Raw genomic sequence first — 18257 nt, forward strand, 5'->3', positions numbered from 1 at the left:
GCGCTGAATAAGGGAATTTCCCGCAAAAAAAGGGAAAGTTGACAGCACTGCCTTATATATCTGAAGAAGTGTGCATGCACATGAAAGCTCACACCAATGACAAACTTAGTTGGTCTCTAAGGTGCTACTGGAAGGAATTTTTTTAATATGGTGTCTGTAAGGATGATGGAAAGTTAATGTGATAAATCTCTAGTCCAAGTTCCAGCTTTGAGGGCTTTGTTTGAGGGAGATGGCAAAGCTAGATTAGTATTCTTACAAGTCCTGCTCAGTACTGCCACCTTTGCAAGTCTAGAGTTTCTACCTGGCACATCATTGTTTTGTTAAGTACTCTAAACTTGTTCCTTTTAATAAAAATATTGCTATTTTAGCTTCATAATGAAGTGTTGAAATTTCCTTTTTTAAACAATTAAAACAGGACTTAAGAACCTAGCAGGGATGAATTTGGTGCACAAATGGAAGCACCCAATGGATTGTAATGTAAAAGCCCAGGAGAACAAGAAAACAATTGCCTGGCACCCCCAAAACTCTTGTGCTCTTTGAGGAGGGCATTTCCCAAGCAGAGTCCCACCACTGAAAAGACCCTCTCCCAAGTAACTATTCTGAAGTTCTGGGCAGATATGTATTAGGAGAATTGTGTGCTTTTGAGGATTAACATGGCCAAAATGAAATGTAGATTCCTCTGCTTCAGTTATGTGGACTTTGGCTAACATGCAGTTTATGGTGATGATCATGATGAATATGATGGTGCATTTGATTTGCTGTGTTATATGTTTTGATCGGACGGTTCTCAGGGCAGGGACTGGTTTGCCCTCGTGCCTTTTTTTTTTTAAAGTGCCATCAAAGTAATGTTCTTGAGCATATTTGATTCCATGTCAGTTGTGTTATTTTATTTATTTATCAGATTTCTGCCCTGCCCTTCCTCCCAAAGGAGCATAGAGCAGCAAACCTTTTGTGTTTTTGAATTTAAAAACACAAATAACGTTAATAACCATATAAAACATTTTAGATGAACATCAAAACACAGCTAACTAGAGTCTGGGGAGTTGAGATCCGGCTGTCCAAGTATGACCATAGTAGGCAATTCAGCGGCATAAACACTCCTGGCCAAAGAATTCAGTTGAGACTTCATTGAGAAGTTGGAATCCAGGTACTGTATACTGGCAGACTAGGAACCTGTTCCTTCAGGGGTAGTGCAACCTTTCCAGAACAGGTTCTACATCTAATTCCTGGGCATGGGAACCGCTCATCCACAGAAACTCCATCTTATCAGAATTCCACCTCAGTTTGTTGGTCCCCATCCAACTTTTCACTGCTTCCAGACACCAGTCTACTATCTTCACAGCCTCTCCTGATTCAGATGGAATGGAGTGTTTCCAGGTGGTTTGGGGTGCATAGTTAAACTATGGCATTTGCTCCCACAAAATGTAGTGATGGTCACCAACTTGGATGGCTTTAAAAGAGGGTTAGACAGATTTGTGAAGGATAATACTACAGCATGTTCTTTCTACACTAATGGGTCCTGCTTGTGGATGGGCATCTGCTTGACCACAGTGAGAATAGGATGCTGGACAAGATAGGCCACTGGCCTGATCCAGCAGGACTGTTCTTATGACGTTTTCAAGCAAGACAGTAATTGTAAATGAAAAGGGAAAAAAGTAACATGGCTTGCTTTGAATGGTGGGTATTTTTGTTAAATTTTATGCACATTGCTTGCCTGTATCAGTAGAGATTTTGGTCATATATGCATTGATTTAAATTTAATTATGGAGTGAGCTGGCTGACCACCCTATGTGGCTTCCTCCTCAAATGTTTTGACTCTTGGCTTGGTGGGTTTATACCAGGTGCGGGGAACCTGTGGCCCTCCAGATGTTGCTGAGCCACAACTTCTATCAGCCCCAGCAATATTGGAAGTTATCATTCAGCAACATCTGGAGGGCCACAGGTTCCCCACACCTGGTTTATAGTTTTTCTTAACCCCCACCCCTTTTACTCGTAAGGAGTGACTTCAAATGAAGCATAATCTTTTCCTAGGTGACCTCCTTCTGTCAGAGGTAAATACCTTAGCTCTATCTCCTTTTGTTAACTCTTCAGTCGGTGTTTATTCAGAACAAACATACTGCGTGGAGATGCAAATGTAACTGGAGTTGCTCTGCTGGGTAACCGGACTAACAAGTTCTGGCAGGAAGCCGGAAGGCCTGCGCTAAGGGGAGGGGGGTGGAACTTTCTCTATGGCTGCCTAGCTCAAAATGAAGTGGGGGGGGGGAGAGAAGGAAGTTCCTAAGGCAACAGGTTAGCAAAGCTGGTGAAACAGCCTATCCACCACGCAGCTTTCTAGGGGTGTGGGTGTACTTTTTAGCTGGTGGCCTAAAGAAGTATCCTTTATTCCAACCCCTATTTGCTTTTACCTTTCTGTGTGTTTTTTTCTCCTTCAAAGAACCTTTTGGCATTTAAGGAGATTTAGATAAACTTGAGAGCCTAGATTGAGCTCTCTTTTGGGAGCTGTTCAAATCCCTGCAGAGCCAGGAAGCTTTACTGTGCAGCCTTGGTCCCAGTTGCCTCCCCATTCTGCCTAATCCGCCTCACGGGTTTCATGGGGAGGGGAACTAGAGGGAGGACTCCCAAGTAAAATTGCACTGATATACAGTGGTGCCTCGCAAGACGAATTTAATTCGTTCCGCGAGTCAATTCGTTTTGTGAATAATTCGTCTTGCGAATCGCAGTTTCCCATAGGAATGCATTGAAATTTCTTTTTTTTGCCCATAGGAACACATTAATTAAATTCCAGTGCATTCCTATGGGAAACCGCGATTTGCAAGATTAATTTTTCGCAAAACGAATTCATCTTGCGAGTCACCATCAGATCGCAACACGCATTCGTCTTGTGAAAAATTCGTCTTGCAGGGCATTCGTCTTGCGAGGTACATCTGGAGGGCTACAGGCTCTTCCCCACCCCCACCCCCCGCCTTGAAGCATATCATAGATTTTTATGCCCAGAGTCTGCTCTGTGTGAGATAGATAGAAACATGCACACCAAGAAAGACAGAATTCTGTCACTGTCTCAATTCTGGTTGCCACAGAATAAATGATGTCAGGAACCAGTCCCCCCAAATGAAGCCCCCTGGTTCAAACACTCTTTTTCTTTTTAATGCTCTTGAAATACACTTTATGTAAAACCTGGTCTGTGTTTTCCACAGAACATCTGCTTGGGTTTTTTCCGGGGAGGATCTGTGTATACACATCATATCTGTATTTCCTCTGCCAGTATACTGAGATGATAGTATGAAGCTCCCAAGTTTAAAGGCTGAGTTTTCTTCCGGTGTACAGTTTCATTGCTTTGGAGCAGTAGATATGCATCAATATACTGATCAGTAATGACATGCATTCCTAGCTTCTTTGGGGCCAGAAGTGAGGTGGATGACATGGTGGCCAGACTAAAACTGGCCAGATGATGTGAAGTAGCAGCCATTTTGATTGATACCCACCTACCAAGATAGCATAACATGAATAATGGTGGCAGCTCTTCATTTCATTCTCCTTCCTCAACCCCATACTTTTGTCACACTCCAGCTTGACCAAGAGTGAAATGCTTTTGGGGAAGGGTCATAGTTCAGTGGTCGATCACATTGTTTCCAATTAAGGGTGGAAAAGCCCATGTCTGAAATCTGGAGAGTCAATACCAGACAGTGTCTGTGAGCGGTCCCTAAGCTAGATGCGCCAGTGGGCTGACTCATAACAAGGCGGTTTATCATGTTCCTGTGTAACAAGCTCAGAATGGTGCAGGTAGAAGCAACTTGATTTTTTATTTTTATTTTTTGTAATAGGGAGGGAGCCGGGTTAACACACAAGCGGTGTTCCCTAAATACACCTGTTATCTCCACTTAATAGATGCCAAAGTTAGACGTGGCACTTGGGGCGTTGCACTTGGGGACCCTTTTAGAGGAAGAGAAGTCTAGCCTGCTCTCTGGAGACTATGTGGCTTGACCCTTCCTAGACAGGGTTCCCACAGGAAATGCAATACAGCTTTGTGTGCACACATCACTATGCAACACTTTGAACAGTTGTTGGACATGGTCCCCTCACAATGGACTTACAGTATTCCTTTGTTTGTTGCTTTTGCAAACATGAAAGGTGTTAAAACCTTTATGCCTTTTGAAGTAATGAAATATTGGTGGCTTTGAGACAAGCACACCAAATTGATGGTGAATATACAGCAAAAAAAAATTAAGCCTCAGGTGACTCCAAAACCTTAGATAAGAATGTCAAATTGATGTTGCATTCTAGCCCAAATAAAATGCAAGAAAGGGTCATTACACTGTGTGGGATAATTGTGTGTTAGGGTGTCCCCTCCATCTCCTCCTCCAGATGTCTGCAGGCTGTTGTTTGCCTTTAATTGCTGAATGAGGCTAATGACTCCTAGGATATCGTGTGGTGATTGTTGTTTACCCAAACAAAATTTGGTTCTGAGGCAACTTGTGTATTGGCTCAGCAAAACAAAAATTGGCTTGATGTAGACTAAAAATTTGAAAAGATTCTTGGATGACCCAGATAAGGAACTTAATCCGGGCCTCTACAGAAGCAGATGAGACTTTCTCAAGTGCACATTCCCTTGCTGAGTGTCTTCCCCACTCAGGCAGGCTTACATTGTGGAATAAATTTGAAGCATATAAGATCTGAAGCTCAGAACATGTGTGTGTGCGCGCGCTTTGTTCTATGAGCGCATAGATTTAGAGAACAAGTAGAGAATCTGCCATTTAGTGATGCCTTTATTCTTTCCTTGGGTTACTCTCCCACACACACCTTTCCTCTTTTTTGCCTGTGTCAGGTTTTTAATTGTCTGCTCCTCAAGGTAGGCCCCAGCCCTCCTGTGCTGAGTGAAGTGCCAGACACATTAAATGCACATTTGTACAAATAATAATCTTATGCAGAATTGGATCATAAGGATCTCCTTGCTTTGACCAGGTGTGGGGAACCTTTTGCCATGCATGCTGGTGCTGATGGGAGCAGTAGTTTGGCAACAACCGGAGGGCCAAAGTTTCTCCACTCCTGCTTTAAACATACAGACAGCCACTTCAGCCTTCCCCATTGCATAACATACGGTAGTATGTAGGGGTGTGGATGTGTTAAACCTCTCCTCTTATGTTTTATGAAGGCCAAGTCACAGTGCACCTTGTCAGTGCCATTCATCCATCCATGCAAATAGTTGGATATCTTGCCCTCGTTTTCCCAAAGAGAACTTTGGAAACTGAAGGCCAAGATATGACTGGGGTGGGCTGAGCTGGCACAAGGGTGTCTTTTTAGACTTTTCCAGAGGTTAGTACTTTTTCATCTGTTTTCTGAGGCTTTTAGTGGTTTTTAGTGGCTTTTTATAGCTTTTATTGTCTCGCTGCTGCTATCATGATTTTTATTTTATGTAAGCTTTATTGATCTCCACTTTTATGTTTGAAATAACTTAATAATTTATTGCCTCCATTTTTGCTTGTGTTTGTCCTCTCTGTAAGCTGCTTTGTATCTTTAATTTTAATAGAAGAGCAGTCTCAGATAGGTTAAATAATTGTTCACAGTTGTCCTATTAATATCAGGAGAAGCATGTTTGACCAGACAGCAGCCTCCCTATGTGCATGTGCATTTCGGAATCCTGTCAAAATGGAGAAGGTGAACGGAGGTTTCTCTCCAATCAGAAAGTGTTCACAGAATGCCACTCTCCTGCACCAGGGCTTCATAGGGAAGCCTGTGGAAATGAGCTAAGTAGTGGGGTGGTAGGATTTCTCTGAAGTAGGAAACCTCTGGTTCCCAAAATGGAAGCCCAAGGTGCAGCATATTAATTTTACCAGGTCCATTTGCAAGTCTAGTGGGCAAACGAAGCAGTGAAGAGGTATCTTAATGGATGGCATGTGGTAGCTGCTGTTGTTTTTCATGGGGACAGTGCTTACCAACCATTCTAGAGACTTTGAACAAAGCAGAGGTTCGTGATTGGCTATCTGTGGCACTGCAGAGTTGGTCTGATGGGATGCAGCAGAGCACTTCCGAGACCAAAGGGAAAGGGGTGAATTTGAGTCTTGTTTGCTGTGACCATAACTGGATTCAGGTCATATGTGTGAAGCTTTTGGAGGGGTGGGGTTATTATTTGCACTGTTGCTGTACATTACACTTGACAGAGGTTTTACAGTATACCCTGATGGTCATGTAGGCAAGTGTCCTCAATTGGTGGTCCACCCAGGGGGTCCATGGCACAATTCACACAATGAAAACCATCATAGAGACATTTTTTCCCCAAAAAAGCAGGGGTCCATGGCTTGGCTTTTGAAAAACGGGGTCTGCAGTACTGAGGAAGGCAATACCAACCTAGATGGGTGGGTGGTGGGACTTGGTGTACAGCAGCTTCGATGTTCCTACAATGTATGCCTGTTGAAGATTAGGGTTTATATTGCAACACCTGCAGTTCAACAGCCAACTAAATTACAGAGGGAAGTATCTGGCTGTCTTCTTTCTATCCATAAAGGGAAGCCTCTGCAGAAAGAAAATGCTAGACCCTGCAGCACCGCCCCAATTTGGCCCATAGCTCTGTGCATGTCATGCCTGCAGGAAGCTTCTCTAGTCGTCTCCAGTCAGCTGCAGTTGCAAATTCCCAGCCTTCAGGGGCCTTGAACAAAAGGCTCCATCCTACATATACTCCAGCAAGGGTCAACCCCCTCTAGGCATCTCTAGGCAGCTGCTTTGGAGCAGCATCAGGGTTGGGAGGGACTCTCCTCTAAATTGCACATTTAATCCCTGCTCATTTTCATGAATGTGACAGGAAGGTGCTGAATGAACTGCTGACTACGTTTCCTCTTGTGCACCATTCTCATTCCTACATCAAAGTTCAGGCAGACCTTTAAAAACACACAACTGATAACGAATTCGAAATCATGAGAGTTGAGAAGTGTAATTAAGTTGGTCTTCCGTCTGCTTTCTAGAAGCAAAAAGAACACCATGTTTTTTATGCTCCTCAACACTCATGATTTCCAAGTAAACTAGTAACAATAAAGATGTGAACGAGTATTTCTTTTTTTTGTCGTTAGTTTTTAAAACTTATGTAAATTGCAAGGAACCTGCCCTGCGGGTGGTGTTGGCTATGCATGTGTTCCACTTTGTGGGTTGGGGGTAGTGCTGCAAGCTCTAATCCAGTGTATTGATAAACTAATGAAAGTGAGCATTCCCTGGCTGCTGGGAGCCTTTGTTACCTTCCTGCTTCCTAAAATTGTTCTCTCATAGAACCCCCCACCCCCACCCTGCTCTGTAATCCTCATGCAAATTTATTTTGGCCTGATTGCAGATTGGGGAGCTCCGTATTAGCACACTTACTTTGCATGCAGAACGTCCCAGATTCGATTTTCAGCATCTCCAGCTATCAAAGGATCTTTTGACAGTGGAGCTGGGAAGACTTCTTTCTGCCTGAAACTTGAGAGAGCTGTTCCCAGACGCAGCCGACACTTATGAACTTAAATATATTGGCCCTCTCATAGAAAATGGGAGATACTTAGCCACTCCAGCAACATATCTCTATTTCCTCGCATCCTGAAATGCAAGAAGGGCTTTCACTCTTGCTAGAAGCTCGGCCTTGTCCTCACCGGTTCTGGAAGGCTCCTATGGAAGAGTGCCGTACGCACAGAGACTTTGCGCCTGCCCATTAGGGGAAATAGGAAGCCCCGAACATATATATTTTTAGATGTCCTTTTTCTGCTGAGATTCATAGAGAAACCATCAACCCTTTGCTGAAGAGGCTCGCTGATCTACCAGACAAGTCTAAACTTAATTCTCTCCTCTTAGGCAAAAATCACAAGATGACCTGGCTGGTAGACAGATTCTGTGCCCAGATCTGTAGGCACCGATCATCCCCTAGAATAAAATAGCTTACTAGGGGAAAGCTGAAGTCCCCTTTTGGGGCACCTTAGGATCAATATTTATGGTAGCCCAAATCTCAGCTGTACGGATGTATCAATATATCTCAATTTTAACTCATTAGCTATTGCTGCAATCTACTCCATTTGTATATTTTATTTTATGAATGCTGTTACTATTGTGTTATGCGAGCTGGTCTTTGACCATAATAAATTGTTGTTGTTGTTGTTGCCCCTCTTTGGATGATCACGCTTACTAAACTGAGATACATATGAGCACCTTCCCTTGACCTGTAATTAAACCAGGAAATCTCTAATTAATTAACTTTCATTTTGTACTTGTGTCTAAAATCAGGAAACTGTGGTTATCAGCTTCAAAACAAGCCTTAAACAAACTTCATACTGTAGTTTAAGAGCCTAGCTTGTTCTGAAGTTGGCAACTATAGTTTCCTTATGAACACGAAATAATAAACTATGGTTAAAGAGACATCCTAGTTTGCTGTGCACACCAGAAGGGAGCTGTGTTGAAAGTGGCCACTGAGTCAGACCGTTGGTCTAAGGCAGCTTCGTGTACAGAACCACGGGTACTTTTTTTAAAAAAAAATTGAATTCTAAGGTGCGCACCCCTCCTGAATTTTGTAAGCAGAGTGTTGAGTGAATTGGAGCAGCTCACAGCACCTGTGTTCCTGGCTGCTGAGAAGCTGGCACCTAAAAAGGTTTTTCCCTGGAGTAGAAAGTCTGTCCCAGTTGTGGGGGTGGAGACGGAGCTTGAAGATTGCAGCATGTCTGGAGCTGCTATCCCTATCAGGGAGTTGTAATACCCTCTTGTGGTATTGTGGCTCATTTTAACAGCTGTGGCACCTCTGCAAATGGGCCTTTTTCTGTCCTTTTTGCTAGGGGGATCTGCAATGTAGCTGAATGTTTCACTTCGGCTGCTGCATCTGTGTTCTGAGCTCACACACTGCAGAGGTGGGGGCTGGTTGCCTGGAGGCAATTGTTAATTGCTGCAGGTGATCAGGTGTGGGTGAAGGGATGGTATGGAGTGGTTTGGGCTTCATAATGCTATACATATACAGAAAGCCAGGGTCCCTGGTGCCTGCACACAGCTGAAAGAGATGGCTTATAACTAGGTAGATAGTCTATAACTGCAGTTTTGTGGGAAAACACACACAGAAAAGTTGAATGTAGACTTGGATGCAGGTTTCAGATGTTCAGGTTTCATGGTGTTCTTTAAAGCTATCTGGTCCTTATGGCTTGGAAGGATATGGGCAATGCCTCATGAAACCACTGAAGCCGAAGTATATAAACTTTCCAGTGATCAGAGAACCATAGAAAGTGAATACATCTATGCTGCGGGGAGGTGGGAGGCAGAATGGCAGGATAAATTGGGCAGGATTTGAGAATTCATGCAGAGGTGTAGAATTTATACCAGTTGCAGAATTCAGCTTCCCTTGCTGCAGAACTCTGTCTCTCTTAAGTGCAGAGTACACCCAGCCCTGCCTAGAAGCTGTTTGCTCAGCATTACCTCTGTACAGTCTCTCCTAGGCTTTCTCTCCCTTCCACTCCTTTCAAATTGGCAGCCTTTTAAAAAAATCTGCCTTGCAAACTTAGTAGGCTCTGCAGGACTCAGTCAACAGAGTTGCCTGTCAGAGTTCCAGATCACCTGACAGCAGGTCAAAGGGGTAACGTCATCCTTTTTTCCTTTGCTTTCTCTTCCCCTCCCTGCTTCTCTCCAAAGCCCTGCCTGCCGATTGCATGGGTGGGGCAGGCGGCTTCCTGTGGGGGAGAACCTGACGTTGCTGTAACTCATTCTCTCTCTCACTTTTCTCTCTTTCCTCCCAAGTGAGACGCAGGTTTCCTCCTACCTTCTGTCTTGAGGGTAGGGGGGAGGTGGATCTAGCAATTTGGACTTCCTTCTGGAGTAAACCTTGATTGGATTCTAGAATAACCCGTTACCTCTATTTAACTATTTGGGGTTTTTTTAGGGGTATGTGTAAGATATTTCCCCGCCACCGTCACTCAGACTTTAAGAAAGGCTTGGAGGACTTGCCAAACAGCCCAGGTGTTCTCTGGCTCAGCAAGTGGGGAAATTGCGAAAGGTGTTGCCTCGCTCAGGTATCGGAGGTGGAGACTTGGGCACCGGCTGGATGAGGAAGCTCCACACTTCCTCAGTTCTGTTGCTGTACTTTGCTCCGTCAGGAAAGTTTTGGGTCAACAAATGAAGGAGTAAACGCACCGTCCCAGGAAAGGATTGTTCCCTCTTGAGTTTCCACGAGCTGCTGCTTTGCTCAGACTTGTTCACAGTAATTTTGGGAAATCTGCCTTATCTGTTTCTTCACGGCTGAGAAAGCAGGCAACTGGATCCCGTATTTTCTCCCTTTCTTTCTCATTTTTTCTTTGGCCTCTCTTGGAGCAGCGGTGGATCGATGAGGTACAGCTTGCCTCTGACTGGCAGAGGCACTACTGCATGAGGTAGCAGAGAAGACTACAATTAATGAGTGGAGGACATAGATACGTTGTGGCTATGACAATGGGAGTAGTAAGTCACTTGTATTACTGGGTATGGTTCCTGGGGTCCAAAATGGGATCCTTGTAGGAGGTGGTGGATTAAGATCTGGTGATTATATGAGGAAAAACTGGTATTTTGTGGCCAGGGATCTGATGGAGGTAGGAAACTTAGTTTCCAGTAGGGGCTCTATTTAGAGAATGTGACCCCCAACCTACCTTGCTTTTACACCCTGGGATAAATTGGGATCAGGCCTCAGACTCACATGCTCTCTCTTCCTCCTTGTTGCAAGAGTAAGTAACTGAACAGGGAGGTCCCATATAAAAAAACTTCCTTGACCTCGAAAGGTAAAATTCACCAATCCCAAGGGCTAGGAATCAGGTTTTAATTCCATACAGGTTGGTAAAATTTTGTGCGTGGGGTCCTTTCAGGTTGGCCCATGGTGAGTGGGGAAAGGAGACTCAAGTTGAGGCCTCATTCTTGATCTCTCTCTACCCAAGTATTATACTGGAAGGGTAGGGTAATACTGTATTGCTGGATCAGAACTGGCTTTGTTTTATCCCAGGAGAGACCTTCTGAATCAGTCCAGCATCCTGTTCTCACAGTGGCCAGCTAGATGCCACAACAACAGCACTTTCCCTTCCTGCAGTTTCCAGTAACTGGTATTCAGAAGCATACTGCCTATAGCAGTGCAGGTAGAACATAGCCATCAGGCTTAATACCGGTAGGCATTTGTAGACTTCTCCTTCATGAACAGAGGCCATTGCACAGGTTGGAAGTACCCCTCTTGGAAATGATTTTATTAGCCTTTAGTGACAGTGTGCTAGAGAACAACAGCAGGGGGGGGGGGCATTGTGCTCTTCTGTCCTGCTTATGGGCTTCCGCCCATCAGCATCTGGTTGGTCACTTTGGAAAACGGGCTGCTGGGCTTGGATAGGCTCCATGGCATAAGTGGCTGGGGAAACCCAGCTAGATGGGCGGGGTATAAATAAATAAATAAATAGATAGATAGATAGATAGATAGATAGATAGATAGATAGATAGATAGATAGATAGCAGCACGCTCCTCTAATAATCCTAACAGAATATTAAAACACAATATGTCCTGAAATATTATGGGGCAGCAAATATCCTTCCCTCCTTGCATTTGGCGGTATCTGTTAGGCCTAAAAAAGAAGCAGTGATATTATGTGGAGTTTCATTGCTAGAATCCAGTCCGGCTATCCAAATTGACTTAAGCTTTGTGCCCTTAGTTTTTTAATACTTATTTATTGATGGATTATTTTTATTATTTTTATTGTTGTCCTTATTTTTTAAATACCTGTCAACTGTTTTGAGCAATATGTTTGTGATGGGAAACACAGGATATACATTTTTGGATAAAATAAATAAATCAGATTTTCTCAGAATGGGTAAACTCTGACCACAGTTTATTTCAGGATACTAAGTGAATTAACTGCATGACTTCAGGCATCTGACTTTTTAAAAATCTTACTCTGAAAACAATTTTTATTTTATTTATTTAATAAAATTTATATACTGCTTGATTGCAGTAAAACCTCTAAGCCATTTTACAAGAAATATTCCAATTTACCAGAAATGTCTAAACTAATTAAAAGCATTTAAAAATAATGACAGTTAACAGTAAATTAATATTAAAACATGCCATCATTAACATGTCCAGATAGGCTTGCCCGAACAAAAATGTTTTAAGCAGATGCCGAAAAGCGTACAGCGAAGGTGCATGCATGATATCAACAGGCAGGGAATTCTAAATAAGAGCTATGAGCCAGTTAAATAATTTTTGTTGGATTTTAAACAGGTTTTTTAATTGATAAAATAGTTTAATTTGGATGTTACCACAACCTGTGTTGTTGAGAGTTAGTGAGCAAAAGGGAGTGTTTAAGGAGCAAAGTACAATTTAATAAACAAAAGCTGCCACTCAGTCATTTATTTATTTTAGAAGGAAGATTGTTTTTAATCTGTTGATTAAAGCTTAAACAACAAAGAGTCTTGTGGCAACTTAAATGACTTAAACAAATGTATTGTGGCGTAAGCTTATGTGTACTAGAGCTTATACCATAATTTTATTAGTCTTGTTAAGGTGCCAAAGGGCATTCTTGGTTTTGCTGCAACGGACTAGGCTTGATATTCCTCTGAAAAGTTATATCATAAAGTTATATCTCTTTAGGGGGGAGAGGGAGAGCAGCATTTTAAAAACCTTTGAATGATGAGCTGGTTCAAGAAGAGATAATTAGAACAATGTGTTTGATTTAGACCTCTGTGCTCCTCATGGTCTGAGCCTATTAGATGATCATAAAGCTCTTAACTTCCTTTCCTGATCATGGCTAGTTCTTGCTAGGTAATGCTTTACCTTGACTATCTCTCTTCAGACTGGGGACTCGTGGGATGGGATGCCTCCTCCATATTACCGTATACTGTATATAATGGGGAAATCTCTGCACATAGAAAACTTAACTTGTCAGGAGATGACCAGGTGCTAGGAATCACAAATGCTATTGCACTATTGCTTGTGGTCTTCCCATAAGCATCTGGTTAGCCACTGTGAGAACAGGATGTTGGACTAGATTGGTCTCTGGGCCTGATCCAGAAGTCTTACGGCCTGACTGAAAACATTCCCTGTTGCATTTTCTGCCCAAGTTACCACAGTACCACTTGTTTCTTTCTGGAATGATTAGGACTGTCATTGCTACCCTCCACTGCAGATTTTGAGAGGTGGGTTCTTCCAGATAGGTCTTTGCACAATGTGGAGTGCTAGCGTAAGGCCACTGGTTGGAGACACTGGTGAGCCTGCGCCACAGAGCAAACACTTTGAAGATAAGAAGAACCTTGCTGCTGGATTAGGCCCAAGGCCCATGTCCAATGTCCTGTTCTCAGAGTGCCCAGCAAGCAAGAACTAAGTACAACTGGGCTCTCACCACTTTTGATTCCCCAGCACCTGGCATTCCAAGGTTTACTCCAACAGTGGAGGTGGAAGATGGCCACTGTGGCTAGTAGCTATTGCTAGCCTTATCTTCCATGAATTTATCCACTCTTCTAAAGTCTGTAGGCATCACTACATCTTGTGGGAGCAAATTCCATAGTTTAACTATACAATGTGCGAAGTAGTACTTTTTCTTATCCTAAATCTTCCAACGTTCAGCTTCATTGAATGGCCCCAGGTTCTGGTGTTACAAGAGGGAGAAAAACATCTCCCTATCCACTTTCCCCACACCAGACCGCTATGTCTCAACAGCAGAAATGGTTCCTCTTCTCCATGTTTTCTGCAGACCTTTGTCAACAAGAGTGAATGGTCGTGTTTGCCTCTCTTTGCTCTTGTGGCTTAGACTCATACACTGGGAACAAGTGAAATAGGATATTCATGGGTTTCCATGGATGCATTTTCTGCTTAGAGAGCAGCCTGCTTGTGCTTTCTGTGACTTAAAAAAAGCCTAGGAGAATTAGGATGAAACCCCGCTTGCTGCTAATTTAGGAGAGAAAGGGTTGGGCAGCCCATGCTCTGCTCTTGGTTAAGTCACACTTGGGTCATTCCACATCAAATCAACGCAAAAAAACCCAAGGAGTTTTTTATGTCTTGTAACATTTTTTTACGCTTTTTTGGACATCGTGGGGGGGTGGTGGCTACTGGGTACAACTTTCCTACGATTCATAGCTGTGATAGAAAAAAATTAATGAAACAAACCTATAATAACCAATAATATTTTAAATTTTAAGATTAACAACTTTGTTTCATTAATTTTTTCTATCACAGCTATGGATTGTAGGAAAGTTGTATCCAGTAGCCATCCCCCCCCACAATGTCCAAAAACCCGTACAAATTTGTTACAAGACATAAAAAAACCCATAAATTTCATTCTTTGCCAAGAAAGAGCATGTCTTTGCAATGATTTTCACCATCAAAAACTTTTGATTCCATCATTTATAATTTTTTAAGGCATTCATAAAATCTTTTGAGTGCTGGTGTATTTTTTCCTGAAATCCTCGTCATGTTATTGAGCTCTGTGTAAAATTTCAAAGAGATCTGATCATTGGTTATGGAGAAAGAAAAATAAAATGTACACAAGGCTGAGGATCTCAAGAGGGACAGAAACTCAGATTTCATGAAACTTTGAAGGGCTATAAAATTAAAACCGTTTTAGATAGAGGAATTTTTTAAGGGGTTTCTTTCAACCATAAGGGAAGGGTATACACCAAGTTTCATCAAAATCTGAGACGGTGGGTGGCATGACCACATTGAACTAATGTGGAATGACCTACTTGGCCCATGGAGTCCTGATTCTATAGTATTTGGGAGTTGCTTAATATATTAGGACCATGAGGCTGTCCCAAGATATCACCAGCCCAACCCATGTAGTAGGACAGATACTCAGTTTGCTTTTTTCTACGGGAAAGGAGGATGCTGATCTGAAAGTGAAAGATTGTATGTGAACTTATTTTTCACAGTCAGATCACTCTCTGTTGAGGTTTATGGCTTACAGCAGGCATGTCCAACAGGTAGATCGTGATCTACCAGTAGATCACTGGACGTCTGTGGTAGATCACTGGTAGATCACTGGCTCCCTCCAAAGAAGCTCAACAACTTTGGCTCCCTTAAAAATGCTCAACATTTTAGCCCTTCACCCCCCAAAACAGGGTTTTCTTCCCACCTCAGAAAATGCTCAACAACTCTGACCTGAACCCCTAAAAATGGGCCTTCCTCCTTCCTAAAAAAATCTCAGCAACTTTGACCTGAACCCCTAAAAAAGAAGGCTTTCCTCCTCCCTAAACAACTTTGACCTGAACACCCCAAAAGGGGGTAGATCACTGCTAGTTTTTAACTCTGTGAGTAGATCGCAGTCTCTTCGGAGTTTGCCACCCCTGGCTTACAGCAACTGTTCCCCTCTACAGGGGAGGGGCAAGATTAATGAATTCTGATGGAATCTAGTGAGTTTTCTGGCTGGTTTGACTGGCAGTTCTTTCAAATTTCTGGTCACTCTGTGGAATGCAGAGATAACTCAAGTGGTTGTAGAGCTAAGTAGAACCCTACACCTAAGCTGAGGGCATTGAAGCAGGTTGAAAGATGCCATGAACACATCTGGATAAGATTTCATGATGCATCCGACCGAACACAAGAGCTAATTATCAAGCCTTCTCTGTAGTGATGGTGAAGTAGCCATTTTTCTACACCATAATTGCATTCCCACCAAACCATCCTGTGGAGCTTTTCCAAATGGTTTTGAGTCTTTTGAAATCTGATTTGATAGATATGGTGGAATCCCAGTACTGTAGTTCTTTGTGATGTGTTTGCAAGAGACTTTGAGAACAAAATTGCCTGTACCCAGCAATTTTCGGACCTCACAATTGTCTTGCTGGATAACTTTTACCTTTTAGGGCCTGTGGATGTGTCCCTTGCCTATCCTAGCTAACTGCATCAAGCGGAGAGGGGGTGACTGGCTGGGTACAGGAAGTAACAAATTCCTTGTTAACAGAGGGTGTATTCCCAGCCTCTTTTATAGGAGGCAATAGTGTTACTATTCCTAAAAAGTTTCATTGGGCTCAGAAGTTCTGAACAACTATGGGCCAATTCAGGTGTCCCCAAACTAAGGCCCAGGGGACGGATGCGGCCCAATTGCCTTCTAAATCCGGCCTTCAGACAGTCCAGGAATCAGCATGTTTTTACATGAGTAGAATGTGTCCTTTTATTTAAAATGCATCGCTGGGTTATTTGTGGGGCATAGGAATTTGCTCATATTTTTTTTCAAAATATAGTCTGGCCCCCCACAAGGTCTGAGGGACAGTGGACCAGCCCCCTGCTTAAAATGTTTGCTGACCCCTGGGCCAATTGCTAACACTTCCTTCCTGGACATAGTGTTCAAGCAGTAGTTGCCAGCCGTCTCCAGACACTTTTAAATGAAACTCATTTTCTAGATCCATTTCAGTTGAGGTTTTGGCCTGGTTTTAGCAATAAAACTGCCTGGGTCACTCTGTAGCATGAGATGGAAGTGCAACCCTACTGATTCTCCTGATCCCTCAATCATTCATGGTATAATTCTCGAGAGCTTGTACAAATTGGGTGTGGGTGGCACTGCTCTTCTGTAGTTTTACTCATCTGTGTAGCAACTGCTTACAGAAAGTGGTGCTGTGGGTATCTCTGTTGTAACTCCGTGGCATTCAGGCTTCAGGTAACATAAACATCAAACCACCAAGTGTGCTTACTGATCAACACATTTGGGCCCCAAGTCAGTACTTGAGAAAATAGTCTGCTCCAGTTTGTGGTGCTTTGTGAGCTGCCCAATTTGGTTCAGGATCCATCAGTCTATTTCAGGCATGTCCAACAGGCAGATCGTGATCTACCGGTAGATCACTGGACGTCTGCGGTAGATCACTGGTAGATCATTGTCTCCCTCCAAAGAAGCTGAACAACTGTGGCTCCCCTAAAAAAGCTCAACATTTTACCTCCTCCCTGAAAAAAACCCAACAACTTTGATCCGAACCCCCTCAAAATGGGCCTTCCTCCTTCCTATAAAAGCTCAACAACTTTGACCTGAACCCAAAAAGGGGGTAGATCACTGCCATTTTTTAACTCTGTGAGTAGATTGCAGTCTCTTGGGAGTTGGCCACCCCTGGTCTATTTCATTCCATCACCTCCCACTCATAGGATTTGGGTTTTTGTTTTTTAAGGGCTGTAACTTCTCTTTGTTTTTGACCAAAGTTGATGGAATTTGCAGGTAAACTAGCACATAGTGAAAAAAGGCTATCAAATTGCAGAAAAATAGGTCAAGGGGCTTTTGTACTAGCCATATTTTTTAAGTTGATTCAAGGTGGGGAGAACTAAAAGGGATTAAATTATCAGATAAAATTATTCCCTCAGATGTCTAAACATATCAGTCACAGTGGAGCTCTCCCTCAACTATCTTTCCTGTTGTTTGCGCTCTGTTCCTTCATCACCTCCCCCCCCCATGTTATGGAAAGCTTAGGGATCTTACTTTCACTTTCTCTGCAACCTTTTGTTATTGTTTGGATCCCCAAAGCACCACAGGAGGTCTTGCTTCAACCTGTGCCACCTCATACGGATTTCATTTTGTCTCTGACAAGCCAAGAACACCCCCCCCACACACACACTGTACATTTATCCCCAGGATTTGGCTAGATATGACGCACAACCCTGTACTACAATAGATCAATTAGGGATTTGGAATACAGTTGGCACCTAACTCTATTTCTCTTATTTATCTAATTGGCTGAGATGATGGAGATGCTAAATTAAATCCTAGGCATGCATGGTAATGGGGTGGATGAAGGCCAATAAACTGATGTTCAGTCCAGACAAGGCAGAGGTACTGTTAGTCCACTTTTGCACTGGTGAATGGTGTTCAACCTGTTCAGCAGGAGGCTATACTCTCCCTTAAAAGGGGAGCGGTTCATAGTTGAGGTGCTCATTGTTCTGTCTTTGTCACAATGCCCTCCGTGGCTCAGAGTACCTTGTTCTAGCTGAGGCTGCTGCACCAGGTATGACTGTACCGGGACCAAAAGAGATCCTTGCTTCAGTGTTCCACGCCCTGTAAACCTTCTCTTTGGATTACTGCAATGTGTTGTCGAAACAAAATTTTTTTAAAAAAAATCCTTCCAGTAGCACCTTAGAGACCAACTAAGTTTGCCATTGGTGTGAGCTTTCGTGTGCATGCACACTTCTTCATGTGTTGTGTCTGGGGCAGCCTTTGAAACTGATTTGTAACGTTACACTGCTGCATAATGCCAGTGTGAGGGTAGGGACACTATCTCACAGGACTGTGAGGATAATGGAATTAATAAGGGGACAGGTTGGAAAAAAAGACTTCCTGGGAAAGTTTTCTTTTAAAAGCAGCTGTTTTAAA

The 18257-nt window shown here is 43.0% G+C and overlaps 1 protein-coding gene across 16 annotated transcripts in view; it reads left to right on the forward strand.

Moving 5' to 3' along the window:
* The window catches only part of MARK2 (microtubule affinity regulating kinase 2), a 117989-nt gene that overhangs the window by 59656 nt on the left and 40076 nt on the right, over window positions 1–18257 (forward strand). Inside the window, exon 1 of one of the 16 annotated variants that reach the window (XM_035098416.3) lies at window positions 9534–10416. The exons of 14 other annotated variants lie outside the window; for them this stretch is intronic. In XM_035098416.3, the coding sequence (XP_034954307.1) occupies window positions 10372–10416 (45 nt within the window). In that variant the 5' untranslated portion in view covers window positions 9534–10371. Of the gene's footprint in view, window positions 1–9533; window positions 10417–18257 lie in introns of those variants that run through there. One more of the 16 variants, XM_088659185.1, reaches the window with a different exon arrangement.

Source organism: Zootoca vivipara, chromosome 16 (assembly GCF_965207765.1).
Source record: "Zootoca vivipara chromosome 16, rZooViv2.hap1.1, whole genome shotgun sequence".
Taxonomy (NCBI): Eukaryota; Metazoa; Chordata; class Lepidosauria; order Squamata; family Lacertidae; genus Zootoca; species Zootoca vivipara.